General features: G+C 39.5%; 1 protein-coding gene across 1 annotated transcript in view; it reads right to left on the reverse strand.

The window, feature by feature from the left end:
• Positions 1-3387: 3387 nt before the first annotated feature.
• Positions 3388-14628, reverse strand: part of LOC101864059 (chloride channel protein C) — a 31916-nt gene continuing 20675 nt past the window's right edge. Inside the window, exons 14-19 of the mRNA XM_013081564.2 lie at positions 14422-14588; positions 13559-13735; positions 12551-12656; positions 10089-10187; positions 9074-9193; positions 3388-7472 (exon numbers count right to left, since the gene is read on the reverse strand). Of these exons, the coding sequence (XP_012937018.2) occupies positions 7200-7472; positions 9074-9193; positions 10089-10187; positions 12551-12656; positions 13559-13735; positions 14422-14588 (942 nt within the window). The 3' untranslated portion in view covers positions 3388-7199. The remainder of the gene's footprint in view (positions 7473-9073; positions 9194-10088; positions 10188-12550; positions 12657-13558; positions 13736-14421; positions 14589-14628) is intronic.

Raw genomic sequence — 14628 nt, forward strand, 5'->3', positions numbered from 1 at the left:
CTAGAGGCAAGAGGGTTTCCCACATATCGACCAGGAACCCAAACATGGAGTTCAGAGCAAGAATGGGGCACAATATAGAGCCAATTCCCACTGACTTCCGAAGGAATTGATTATTTCTACGTTTTATTGGAGTGTTGTCATGCCTGTCGGTGTGTGTGTGTGTGTGTGTGTGTGTGTGTGTGTGTGTGTGTGTGTGTGTGTGTGTGTGTGTGTGTTGGACACATTCGTAGGCTGTTAGCTACAACAGAGCAAACATTGTGCGCTGTGTGTGTGGGGCAGAGTTTGAGAGCCTTTTGAACGAAGATTTGCTACTTTTAATACTTGTAATAGGACCCAATTTCCCCCCAGAAGCCTCACCAGAGCTCTGGTCTCGCCTGACTGGCTATTATTTTCCCCCATAATATGTGGGGCATCGTGGTGAAATCAGGCGCTCGTCATAATCATGAAATCAAAGAAATCAGCATTTTTGGGCCAATGGTAATTTTTTTGGCTCGACACTCTTTATGTCCATTAAAAAACAAATTTTTGTGTGGATTTTCTGAAAAACAATGATTAAAGACACACACAAAAAATATACAATTTCTGCTTTCAAAGACTCTTAGGCTTTAGAAGTTACCAAAATTTGGCGGCCATTTTCTCGCTAATTTTACCTCTGAAACCAGGCGACCCTGACCTCCTTCAATCGCAAATATTTCGACTTCTATTCAACATAAAGGGATAATTTTTTCACCAAAAGGAAGGCAAACGAACAGGCTTTGAGATGATGCCAATAACTCCATATGCCCAAAAATTGACAAGTGCCTGATTCCACCGCGTCGTGACACGTATTGCTTTTTATAAAGTGCTCCTCATTCTACTAATAAAACTTGTTTGTTATTTCTTCTCCACCCTCAACCCTTTCAGCATGCTGCAGCTGGTGTTTCAAAGGAATATTTTTCTCATGGCCAAACTGACACAATAATATAGTCTAACAATTCTATACGCTTCAAAGCTTTTGAGGGATCTGAACTTCCTGTTTAAGGAAACTTATGAAAAATTTCCAAACTGGTTTGCACACTTTGAGGTAATGTTAAAAGAATCATTGCTTCTCTCTCTCTTGCCCTTTTTAACTCACAGTGGAGCACAGGCCATCAACAGCATTACTCCAGCGAAGCCTGTCCTGAGCATCCTTTTTTCTATCTGTTTCCATGATGTCCCCGCTTTTTCAATTTCCGCTTGTACCGCTCGCCTCCGTGTCATCTTTGGTCTTCCCTTCTTACGTTTTCCTTGTGGGTTCCACGTTAAAGCCTGCCTGATGATGCTTGTCGGGGGTCTCCTCAGGGTGTGTCCAATCCATTTCTTCACCTATATGTCTTCCTTTACTGGCCTTTGGCTTGTTCTTTCCCACAGTTGTGCATTAGTGACTCGATCGTACCACTTGATCCCAACTATCCTCCGTAGACATCCATTTACGAAGCTCTGCAGTTTCCTTGCAGCTGATGCTGTGAGCCTCCATGTCTCTGAGCCGTACAGTAGAACAGTCTTTACGTTTGTTTTGAAGATCCTCAGCTTGGTGTTCAATCCCAGTTCCTTAGACATCCATATATTCCTGAGAATGATGAATACTGATCTTGCCGTATGTAAGACCTTTTCTTTTTAATTCGCTCTTTCTGTTGACCGTTTTCACAGAGAACCCCAACAAGATATCTATCTAAAAAGGTGCGAGAGAAAAGTAACTATGAACTTTAAAAAAATATTTTGTTAAGTCAAAAATATTTAATGCTCACAATCCCCACAAAAATGTTTTTATAGTTCCTGGTTACTTGTCTTGTTTTCTTGAGTAATATACTTGAAAAGGTACTTTCACTTTACTGTAGTACTGAATATATATATATATATATATATATATACAATTGCCCCAATTCTACTCCAACAAGCAGTCCAAAATTTTCACACTTCTTTTTCCAGCTTTGCTTGTGGTGAATTAAAAAACAGTCAAGTGAGCCAGTATGGGCCCTATGAAGACCTCCTAATTGGAGTGTGTGGGTGGTTGAAGGGTGCTCTCGTGTGGTTTGCTCCTTCTTTCCTATAAAAAAAATATCCATTGTCCTTATCTCTCCTCTATTTTTGTTTTTGTACATTACTCTCTAGTAACACCCAAGTCTTGGGTAACATCTCTGATCTCCAGCAGTTATAGTATAGGCCTACGACCTATTTGAGTTTGAGCTTGAAAAAAGAGAAGCACCTCGACACAATAATGGTCTATTAGTGATAGGAAACAGTACGACAGATAGACAGAAACAACAGAGAGGGAGAAAAGAAGTAGGACCAACCAGGAACTAGCGCCCTCCAACCACCCACTTTGTGTTGCAAGTGCCGTAAAACGTTTACTAAAACTAATTACTTGGTAGAGAGAAGAAACACAAATCTCATGATTACGAGCAATTGGCACAGAAATCCTGCAGGACACATGACGGAAAGAAAGCGCAGAAGAGGTAGAAAGAGATAGAGAAAAAAGCACAACATCACACAGTCAGCCTGAAGCTGAGCAAAACACAGGAGAAATCAGAAACGAAAGAGGGATGGAGTGAGTTGGCTACCCGGTCATCGATGTTGTCCGATGGTTGATGACTAAGGGTTGAATGAAATATGAATGAGACAGTTACCAAAACTGACTGAGTCGTGATGAAAAACAAGGAGGATCGTATGCTCCATTTCAACACTCTGAAGTTTTTTAGTAACAGTTTTACGGCACTAGCAACACAATAAGGTCATATAAGTGCCGAAGATAAGAAGTGTTACAAGAGAGTAACAAACACAAAAAAGAAGGAGGAGTGATAAGGATGATACACATAGACGTTTGATAGGAAAGAAGGAGCAGATCACACCAGAGCACTCGCCTACACTCTGAAGTGAAGTTGAAAAAAAAAAGATACGCGGCAAAACTGAGCATGATTTCAATTTACTGTAGGGTGTAAAGAACGAATCGCCAGGACACAGGCACATCTTTAAGGGGAGACGTACACTCCCGGAAAATTTTTCTAAACGAATGACTTTTATTCAATTTCAAGTAATTGTGCAAGAAGTTCATAGGTAAATAGGATGTACTAAGGGTGAATTTGTTGAATTTTTCAAAAAAATGGGTCTCTGTGGCGGCCATCTTGGATTTTCAAACCAGTTTCTTAGTGCAGAAGAATTTCATAGTAAATAGTGAATTATAAGCCTGAAATTTGGCACACAAGTACAAACCTATATAAACTGGGGATCTATGAAAGGATTTTGACCTATCTTTAAAACTAAAAAAGTGAGCCCAAAGTCAGTGGACCCCCTAGAGTCAGATGACGAAATTTCGGGGTACATATTACAAACTAGCAGCAGTCCAACATAATCACTCTGGAACAAGGCAAGTACTTTATAAAATTTAAATCTTTATTGAAGTTTATGTTGAACCACACATTTAACACACACACATGAGTGGCATTGAGGTGAAATCAGGCGTATGTCAAAATAATGGAATCGAAGAAATCTCCATTTTTCAGGTGGTCGGCCAAGGGCAATTTTTATCAGCATTTAATTATTTTTGGCCCAACACCTTTTACGTCTAATTAAAAACATATTTTTGTGTGGATTTCACAGACATTTGTTGACCAAAGGCATTTAAATGTAAATTTGCAGTTTCCAAGGGCACTCAGCTCTGAAAGTCATCAAAGTTTGGCTGCCATTTTCTAGCAAATTTTACCTCTGACACCAGGTAGACCCCCGTCTTCTCCAATCATTAAAATAATCTTGACTTCTATTCAAGATACATGTAGATGGTATTTTTTCATAAAAAGCAAGACAAATGAACAAGCTTTAAGATTATTCAAATAACTTCACAATCCCCAAAACTGACCATGTGTTAACACTAATAAATATTTAATACACACATATCATCCCAGTCACAAGAAAAATGAGTAACTCTGATGACAGTACTTTCCAGGAAAATGTAGATCAAATGGAGTTACTTATTTTTCCAGTTTTCAATAAACATACTCATTAATGGATCAATGGAATCATTAGAACATGGAATGTCATGAAACAATAATTGAGGTAAGAAGAATATAAGTAATCATGAAGAAGGCAAAGTTATATTGCACATCATTATTAAACAATTTAGTAAGACTAGATCATTTTACTAATTAGCAGCCAGAGACAGTTTTCAGTCTGGAGTTGTTTTGCAACGATTTTATTCAGTGAGAGTATTTTTTTATATCTCATCAAGATAAAATATTTTGATAAATTAATTCAGAAAATAGTTTTACTTCCACATTATTCCTTAACACAACTTTGAAAAATTATTTCGTGCATTGATAGTAGGTTTTTTATTTGATGAAGACAATATTTTCAAACTAATTTCATCCAGAGATATAGTTTTTGAAATTTTTATATTGGGAAAAAGGGATAACAAAACAACAACATCACATTCATCTAGTGATAACATTTTCACCATGTTATCATCAGTGTTATTTTTCAAACAATTCAATCATCCATATTTTTGTGTACTCCATCGAAAAGCAATATAAAAAAAAAAAATAACAACACTCTCTCGCAAGTACAGTTCTATCACCTAACAATGATAATTTTCAGCAAATATCATCTGGTGATTATATTTTTATATCCATCTGCTGATAGCACCTTCTGAAGATATTTTTACATTTGAAATATCTTTTGGCTATGGTGCTGGAGTAAATCGAATCAGCTGTAACAAGGAAAACTTAAGAAATATTTCTGGGCACAATATCCTTACAACATCTTTTGAGCAGTACTGGTAAGGCAGTTTGCTGTCCCATGCAGGAGACCTGAGTTCGATTCCCGAGTAGGGAGAAATTTTTATCAAGCAATCTCGGTCTACTTTCAGCTGGTATGTTGTATTCCTCTCAGTCCGGGTCGGCCCCGACAGGCAGGATCAGAAGCCAAAATGAACTAAACTGTGTCAACAGGGGCGTAACATTTACCTTAAAAATAAAATATCATTGCAGTTAGTTACTTTGTTGACTTATTTCTAGAGGAGTAAAATTTAGTTCCAGGCTGCACAACGAACAGAGTTCTTCTCCAGTAGAAGTACTTGAGTATTCTCCACAAAAAAATATTTGACATCTAGTCTCAGCAACAGTCCCCTAAAAAAGTACTCAAGGTATAGTCCCTGTCAAAGTACTTGAATTTTGTTCTCTGAAGTAGTAGTAGATATATCTGTTCGAGAGGAAAAGAACTGGACTCATATTTTCAGGAAAAGTATTTGAGTTTCGCTTTGCGGGAAAGGCCTCGGGTCAAATATTCAGGAAAAGAATTTGACCACTTTTCACCTTAGGTTGGGAATGCAATGAGATAAGTTCCCCAAGGGACACTACTACTACTACTAGAGTAGGGAATGTAGCTGAATGCAACGCTGTATGAAGCCGCCTGATGGAAAAAAAAACCCCGGATGTGGTAGAAATATACATAACCACAGGCAAAGGAGTTCCAAAGAAGAAGAGGAAGACTTCAGTGAAAGTAAAACAGCATTAACATAAAAATTGACCACATGAGCATGTGAAATACATTGTAAACATTTTCATGTTCTTCCATTATGATACAAAAGATATACCTTAAAATTAAAAATAGCCTATGAAAAGAAGGTGTATTTTTTATATTCTTTGTATTGATAAATAAACCCAGTTCATAAGCTGGTCAAGTCTACTCCGTTTTAATTCAAAACAGTAAACATTATAACATGGATAGCTCGAATTAGTCAGGACCGGCTTCGGAAGTTCAAGGGATCCATAGTTCAAGGGATATCTTACAAAGATAAAGAAAAAAAACAACAAAAAAAACGAGACCGCAGGCACAGTTCGACGGAAGCGTGATTTCGAGTCTTCTGTATTCGACTTATCCGTGCTAAACTGTACTTTGAAGCACACCCCGTCATCACGAAAAATTCATAAGCACTTCTTCATAAAAAAACGTTTTATGCTGTCATGAACACCTAGTTATAAAAAAAATGTACAGTTCTACATGCACCTTGGTATTCCAAATTGTATACCATCATGAAGCCTACACTTTGTTTCATAGAACACTGTAGACTTTCAACAAACTTTTATAAGGTTAAAACTTGAATACCATTGTGCCTCATATTTTGAAATAAGGTTAAGTACTATTGAGCATCACAGTATACATATATAATATAAGAGTACATTTTTGTGCATGCCCTGTTATATAAAACACATACACTAATCGCATATACCCTTTGGCAACACAAACTTGTATAATTTCATAAATATACTCTACTTAAATATAGTTGTATATTTTCACATGTATAATAAAGATTTCTTTTACCCAATAACTGACCATGTGTTCAAACTGGCACAAATTCAAAGGAGTATTATAATAGACAACTCACCAACATGTTACACTCAAATATGCGCACACAACTTATCAACATGTTACATTCAGAGACACACTACTCATCTACATCTCACATCTAAGAGCACATTACCCATCAACCTTGGATACGGGTGCGGTACATGCTATATCACACCTGCGTTGATCGGCGTCCCGTGGGGAAAAGGATTTGGCTATTACTGTCTCCGATCGGCGTCCTGTGGGGGCAAAGTGTTGACCCAGATCCCACACTATTTTTCAACACATTATATCCAAGGACAAACAACTCACAGCATGTTACATCCACTGGTGCACTATCCATCAACATGTTGTATATATCCGATAGCTTGCTGCTCATCACCACAATTCATCCAAAGGCATATTACTCCTAAACACACTACATCCACAAGCACACTACTGACCAAAATATTACATCCAAGGGCACACTATTCCATCAACCAGTGTCACTCAAGAGCACACTAATCATCAAAATATTTTATTCAAAGACACACTACTCATCAACAGTCATTAACCTGTGTAACTGAAGAGCACACTACCTATACTTATATCAACATCTTTCATCCAAAGACACACCACCCATTGACATGTAACATCCAAGGGAACACTACTGACCAATCTGTGTCATTAAAGAGCTCACTCCTCATCAACTTATGTCATCCAAAGACAAACAACTCATCAAGACCTTTCATTCAAAGATGCACAACCCATTAACATGAAACATCCAATAGCACACTACTTATCAACACAAACCATCGAAGGCCACACTATTCTTCAATATGTTACATCCAAGGGCACACAACTTATCAACACATAACATCCGAGGGCACATTACCCAGCTCAACCGTTGCGCCTGCCGGCAGATTCGGTCCATTCTGTCTCGACTGTCCAACATCTGCAGTTGCCCCACCACTCCCGTCGTCTCTCTTGTCTAGATATGTTTCTTCATCTCTTCCTCCATTCTTTCCTCCGTTCTGTCCATCCTGATCCTGGAAGTCGGGTCTGTTCTGCATGATGGTGCCCAGCACGTCCACCATGTTGAAACCCATCAGGTCCTTGCGGGTGATGATTCCCACCACCTGGGGAGACACAACGGCTGCTGGTTTAGTTTAGTAGAGGTTTTACGGCGCTCACAACTGCATAAGGTCATATGAGCGCCAAGGGGTGGATGTCAACAGAGAAGTCTTTACAGGGAATCAGGCTTACTCTGCTAACCTCTTGTTTGTTTGTTTGTTTTAGTAGAGGTTTTATGGCGCTCGCAATTGCATAAGGTCATATGAGCACCAAGGGGTGGATGTCAACAGAGAAGTCTTTACAGGGAATCAGGCTTACTTTGCTCACCTCTCTAGCTTCAACAGCACAAAGTCTGCTTCGACTATCAAGGCACCCCGGAAACAGCGGGTCACAAAAGTGCGACAAACATACAAAAGAAGTAGAGGAAAAATTATGATAGTAAGGATTAGGAAAGAAAAAGCAGCAGTTCCCTGTTGCAGTTCAGGCACAGTTATGAGTATGACATAGATGAATCAGCCCATTTACAATTCTACTGTACCTACATAAGAACAGGTTAACATCCCATCCTTTGGGAATGGCCTAAAGACACTTCAGTCAGTAGCACTGCGCCCGGGGGTTCAAATGGCTGCGGTCAACTCACTGACAGACACTGACACACAGACACAGGGTACAGAAAATGATCCGCACACACAGTAACAGGCACGCACACTCAAAAACAAACACTCTCAAAGATGCTGTATGTACCCACAGACAGACATATTCACCGACATACACACCCATAATCACACACTCTGTTGCACATCGCATACACTTTTCAAAGACAGTAACACTCTTAACTTCAAAAGTTAAGATCTCATAAACTCATTAACACTCATAAATTCACAAACTAAAGAATATAAAACCTCACAAACTTACTGTAAAAGTATAATACAGAGCAAACAGACAAAAATTAGCAAGTCATAAACTTACAAAAATTAAATCCCATCCACATATAAGATTATAAATCAATAAATTAAGAAACTCACAAATCTAGAAACTAGGGAACTCATAAATTTACAATATTACTGAAACAAATTCACAAACTGATAATCTCACAAACCCACAAAATGATAATCTCACAAACCCACAAATTTAAAATGTTACAAATTCACAAACTATTGACCTCACAAACTGTCAAATGTACAACCAAACAAACTCACCAACCAATTATCACATAAACTTTCTATTTCACAAACTTACAAACTTGGACACTCACAAACTCATACATTTACAATCTCAAAAGTTCTTCAAATTTATGATCCCACAAACTCATAAATTTACAAACTTACAACCCACAAAACTCAAACACATGTGATCAAACATACGAATAAAGTGTCAAACTTAAAGATTTCACATACTTACACTTACCAATGTAAAAATGGCTAAACTTACAAACGGTCATCATAAAGGAAAGACACACATCACAGTATGGACAGACAAACTATCCTTGTTTGCTCCATCTAGAAGGTCAAATAAAATCACAAACCATTCATCAATGACAGACACACCGTCGCCTAGAACTATATCGTCTAAAGTGTACTTAAATGACTTTAGTTCTCAAAGCATAAAATAGTTCTGAGGCGACGACATTACAAAATCCACACACAGACAAGACAAACAGTCTGACCTCATTTCCCTTGTCCACTACGGTCAAGTGCCTCAGTCCCAGGGCACTGAGCAGGGTGTAGGCTCGGTGTAGGGAGAACTTGCTGGGGACACTCATGGCGGACTGGTTCACATACGGACTCTGAGGAGGGTGGGAGGAGGAAGGGGGGGGGGGGGGGGGTGATGAACCAATGTGAGGACTGAAAAATCATGGGTTAGTCGAAAGACTGGCATAATGATTGCTTTGAGTAAGAAGGAGCACATCAAGACAATAATGGTCTTTCAGTGTAAGGAAAAAGTAAACTATACACACAGAATTTACCGAAGGAAAGAAAAGACGAACCAACCAGTAACTACCTTCAACTACTTCAGGACAGTATGCCAGTTTTAGTAAGTGTTTTACGGCACTTGTAACACAATAAGGTCATAATAGTGCTGAAGATTAGTGGTGTTACAAGAGAGTAACAAACACAAAAAAGAAGGAGGAGAGATAGAGATGATAGATTTTTTATAGGAAAGAAGGAGCAAACCACACCAGAGCACCCGACAACCACCCACACCAAGACAATAACGGTCATTTAGAGTAAGGAAAAAGTAAGCTGTACACACAGAATTTACAAAAGGAAAGAAAAAAAGGCCCAACTACTGACTCCCTTCAACTACTTGAGGACAGTATACTGAAAAATGTAAGTTGAAAGACTGACATATGGATCATACCATGAAAGTGGACAAACAAAAGATTCACCTGAGGGTTGTATGAAGAAAAGGTCTTATTGAGAGATTGACACAAGGACTTCAGTATCATAAAATGGGCTTTGCTTACATGTACGCACAAACCTGCATATATGCTAATCTCCATCCCCCCATTATACACACATGCCCTATACCTCTCGCCCACACACCCACATACTACATGCTCATTCATACACTTAACATACATACATACTTGCACAAAGACAAACGTACAAATATGGGCAGACAAACAGAGACTCAACAACTTAAAAACTAAAAGGAGCCAGAACTCCACCACATCTCACCAGGTCAATGTAACGATCCTTGACCTTTGACTTTGCATCCACAAACTCTGACAGGAACTTGCGGATAGTGCCTTCATCTTTCTTCACACCTCTCAGCAGCTGGGATGATTTAAAAAAATAGGGGGTCGTGGCATATTTCTCTAGATGTTATATGGGGCTATTTGCTGGACATTGCAATGAAAAATTGGGACTGAAATGAAAAAGTGACAGGTGCCGTAGGACAATATGTGGGGGCAAAAAAAAAGACATACAGTCAGGTACAGATAATATGAACACAGAAACTTGCTATCACAGATAGCTCATACAATTTGTCACTTCCCCAACTGATATCTCTTTAATTTTCCTTATAAGTATATCATTTAACCCGAATTATGGCTGTGTCAAACATATCTGTCAATCAACCACTATCGTGTTTGAGTTATCCGTGCCCGACTGTATCTGTAAGACTGTTACCGGTACATGAATGTGGTATGGTGTACAGTGGAACTCGGATTCAACGAGCTTGGATTCAACGAGAACTCAGATTCAACAAGATGAGATAGATTCCCCCTTTTTCTTCTTCTTTAAAATCAATAAAAATAACCCGGATTCAACGAGTTCTTAAATCAGCCAGCTCGGATTCAACGAGGTCGCTTCCAGGGTGAACAGCCCCCGCAGACGTGGCTTCGCTCATCTTTCTGCCAGAACAAACTTTATCTATTCCCGGAAACCATCCAGTGCACCTGCATCGTAAACCATTATTCACTTAGCCGATTGCATGCGACCAATCGGCAGCCTTTTTTTTACAAACCAACACATGCGTTGTTAGCACGCGCCTACTCTAGCATGTGTCGGGGTCGGATGGGCGGCCGGCACATGTGTGACTGTGTGTACGTGTCGGGGAAGGGGGGGGGGGGCACTAGCGGTCCGGGCGTTGAACGTCGCAGATACAAAACGCGTCTGTCTTTTTTCCCCCTCGGCAACTGATCATTATTACAATGATAAGCTAGTCTTGACGTAGATCTCCGTAAGGAATTGTGCGCTGGTCTATGGAATCAAAAGTGGCTGTATGCTAGGTTCTACAGAGATGCACAACTTTTTGGTAAACAATCGAGATGACACAGGCGTGTGCATTCAAATGAATCTCTTTTTTTTTACACAGCTCATAATAAGCAGGCATTTTAGGCATTGCTTTGACTTCTCTTTACACATTACTTGCTCAGTGCCTGTAATTGTCTACACAAAATCTCCTGTTTGCTATAACGAACACTCGGATTCAACAAGATTTTAGGTCAGGCCCGGCGACCTCGTTGAATTCGAGTTCCACTGTATCAAACATAAAAAAGAAGAAGGGGAGATAAGGACGATAGATGTTTCATAGGAAAGAAGAAGAAGCAAACCACACCAGAGCACTCCCCAAACACCCACATTAACTACTGTAATTCATTGCGTAGTGATTGATGTTCATAAAGTACTCACTGCATCACAATGAATCCAGTATATCATAACGTACCGTACACAGACAGGCATGATCTGTGGTGTAGCTGTTAGGCTCTTTGCTGTTGTATGCAAGAGAGCCCAGTTCAATTCCCAAGTGGTGAGAAAATTTTTATTGAGTAGGCTATCCAATATTCATGGTATCAAAATACTATACTGCACTCACTGCCATAAACATATTATATGGTCGCTTTTAAGCACAAGGGGGCTATCCTGAAAAATGCTGTTTTGAGAAAATCAAAGGTAAAGTTTTTGCCCCTTGTTCAGTTTCTTTAAAAGAAAAGGAGAGTTTTCTCTATAACCAAACAAATATACACACCAATGAAACCAAACTTCTCCTATAGGTAGGGCAATGCCCATTTTTGGTGTAGGTCCAGGTTTCTGGAAATCCCCGACATCTGGGTTAGCCCGCTTGTCCTTAACAGCGACCATATATACCATAATGTACCGTCTTTACCAGTGTCCGGAGGGTACACACTGTGTCATAATGCAATGACTGTACAATGATGTACTCACTTGCCATAATGCGTTGATTGTTTTATAATGTTCTCACTGCATCACTGAACCATTTAGCACTATTTCATTTGTGAGTCATCACGGTGAAATCATGGGCTTGTCAAAATAATAAAATTGAAGTAACCAGTATTTTTCCCGCTTGTTGGGCAATTTTTATCTATAATTTTTTTTGGCTCAATATCTTCTACGTCCATTTAAAAACACATGTGGATTTTACAGAAAAACGTTGATCAAAGGCACACACAAAAAAAAGTGTAAATTAGCTTTGAAAGTCGTCAAACTTGTCGGCTATTTTCTCACTAAATTTACTTCTGACACCAGGCGACTCCTATCTCTTTCAATAGTAAATATCTTGACTTCTATTCAAAACAGATTGTACTTAACAAGCCTTAAGGTTATACCCATAACTCCACATGCCCAAAAACTAACAAGTGCCTGGCTCCACTACGTGGTATACATATTGCACTCACTGTGTCGTAGCCGATTGGAACAATATCTAGGTCAGGCTCCTCCACAGGCTCTGTTCTCTCTCGTTGGAACACATCAGGATTGTTTAATATCACCAGTAACTCTGACCTGTAAAGAAGAGGAAATGAATAGAGGTGACAAATACAGGAGTAGCATTTCATTAATACTTTAGGTGAAGCCAAGAGGGGATATTTATTCAGTTTTTGTTTAAGTAAGTGTTTTACGCAACTTGCAACACAAGGTCATATAAATGTAGAAGATTAGAGGTGTTTCAAGAGAGTAACAAACACAAAAAAGGAGGGGAAATAAAAACGATAGACGTTTGGTAGGAAAGAAGAAGCAAACCACACCAGAGCACCCGCCAACCACCCACCTATTTATTCATGTAATCATACTCCATCCCCCAATCAAAACAATTTACATTATTTAGGAAGCGGCTTTCAAACCTGCCTGTATAGGGCTAGCTCGGGCTGAGAGGGATACACTATCCCAGCTGGAAGACCAAGAAACTTGACAGAAATTTGCCCCACATGGGAATCAAACTCGGGTCTGCTGCTACTGATAATGAAGTGCCTAACTGCTACACAACAGAAGCCAGTATTGCTTCATGTCATGTACTGATGTAACGCAAGGAGGTGTAGGGGTTATGCTATTTATTGATGAATGCAGAAGATAAGAGTTTGATTCCTGAGTGAAGATGCTGAAAAATTGTACCTTACTCATCCCGGTTCGGCCCTGAAAGGCAGGGTTTAAGTAACCTGCCTCCCAAACATTCTAAGTGGTGCTGAAGGGGCGTAAAACGTTTACAATTATCTACAATTATCTCAGGAATAACATCACAACTGAAAGAGCTGCGGAGCTGGCCTACCATAGAAACTGCATCTCCCCTCGAAGCTTAACAGCAACAAAGGATGAAAAAGTAAAAAGTAAAAGTAAGTAGACACTAGAGGTAAATGCTGACTATTCTAGCCTAACTGAACAGATCAGGAAGTGGTGCCTCCAGACCATACCTTGTGATGAGCCCGTGAAAAACTTTCTTCCCTTCTTTTGTGGTGGCAAGAACAGGGAACCCATTATGCTCTGTGTCCAGCAAAGTCTGTGCCAGAGTGGACACTTGCTCCACCAGGTCAAAGGTGACCACAGGGAAAGCCATAATGTCCCCGGCAGAAAACAGCTCAAGCTTGACACTGAAACGAGAAAGATTTGGCTGTATGTCAGTACCGGTATTCAAAATGTATTCTCCTGCCTATTATTGTTCAGAGTGAGCACACTACTAGAGACACAGCCTGATCCTGTCTTGTGCATTCTGAATGGTGGAAGACAGGATCTGGCGATTGTTTTGGACAGGTGGCCATTAGTGCAGGTTTGACTGTATTTCCTTTCTTAGATGTGAATTACTTGGTCTGCTATGTGTGATGAACTTTATCTAGTAGAGGTAAGAAGAACTTTGAGCTGTGAAGGTGACCTACTTTCTTTGCAAATATGACAAACTTTGAGACATACTTACTTTCTTTAAGGATATGCCCTCTCATTTCTTGAGAATGAAGTTTACTTTCTTAATGAATACAATCTCCTTCCTTTATGGGAAAGCTCTCTGTTCTTTTGTGAACATGATCTATTTTAAGAGGTGGGTACAACCTACACTTCTTGGAACATCCCTCATTATCTATCAGGATGTGACTTACTTTAATAATGCATGGAAATACAAATTTAAAAAACAAATAATACATGCAATTTATATAGCGCATTTCTGTAATTTGCAATGCTTAATTAATGCGCTTCTAGCAACATTCCACTTTACCTCATTATCCATCAGGATATGACCTACTTTCTACAGGGATAGGGCCTACTTTCTCCAGTGGACAAGACTTACTTCCTTTTGTCAATGCGTACATTGGGCTGCTGGTTAAGGAATGGGATACACTTAAGCTCGAGCAAGGCATGAAAGAACGCATGTGTGAAGAAGTCTCCGACCCACTTGGCCACCATCACAGCGGTCATTACGGGCAGCAACACTTTGAGGTCATTGGTCAATTCCATCTGGGGGAAGGGGAAGGATGGAATGCAGGTTAGTTATATA

This window comes from Aplysia californica, unplaced genomic scaffold (assembly GCF_000002075.1).
Source record: "Aplysia californica isolate F4 #8 unplaced genomic scaffold, AplCal3.0 scaffold00136, whole genome shotgun sequence".
In the NCBI taxonomy this organism is placed as follows: domain Eukaryota; kingdom Metazoa; phylum Mollusca; class Gastropoda; order Aplysiida; family Aplysiidae; genus Aplysia; species Aplysia californica.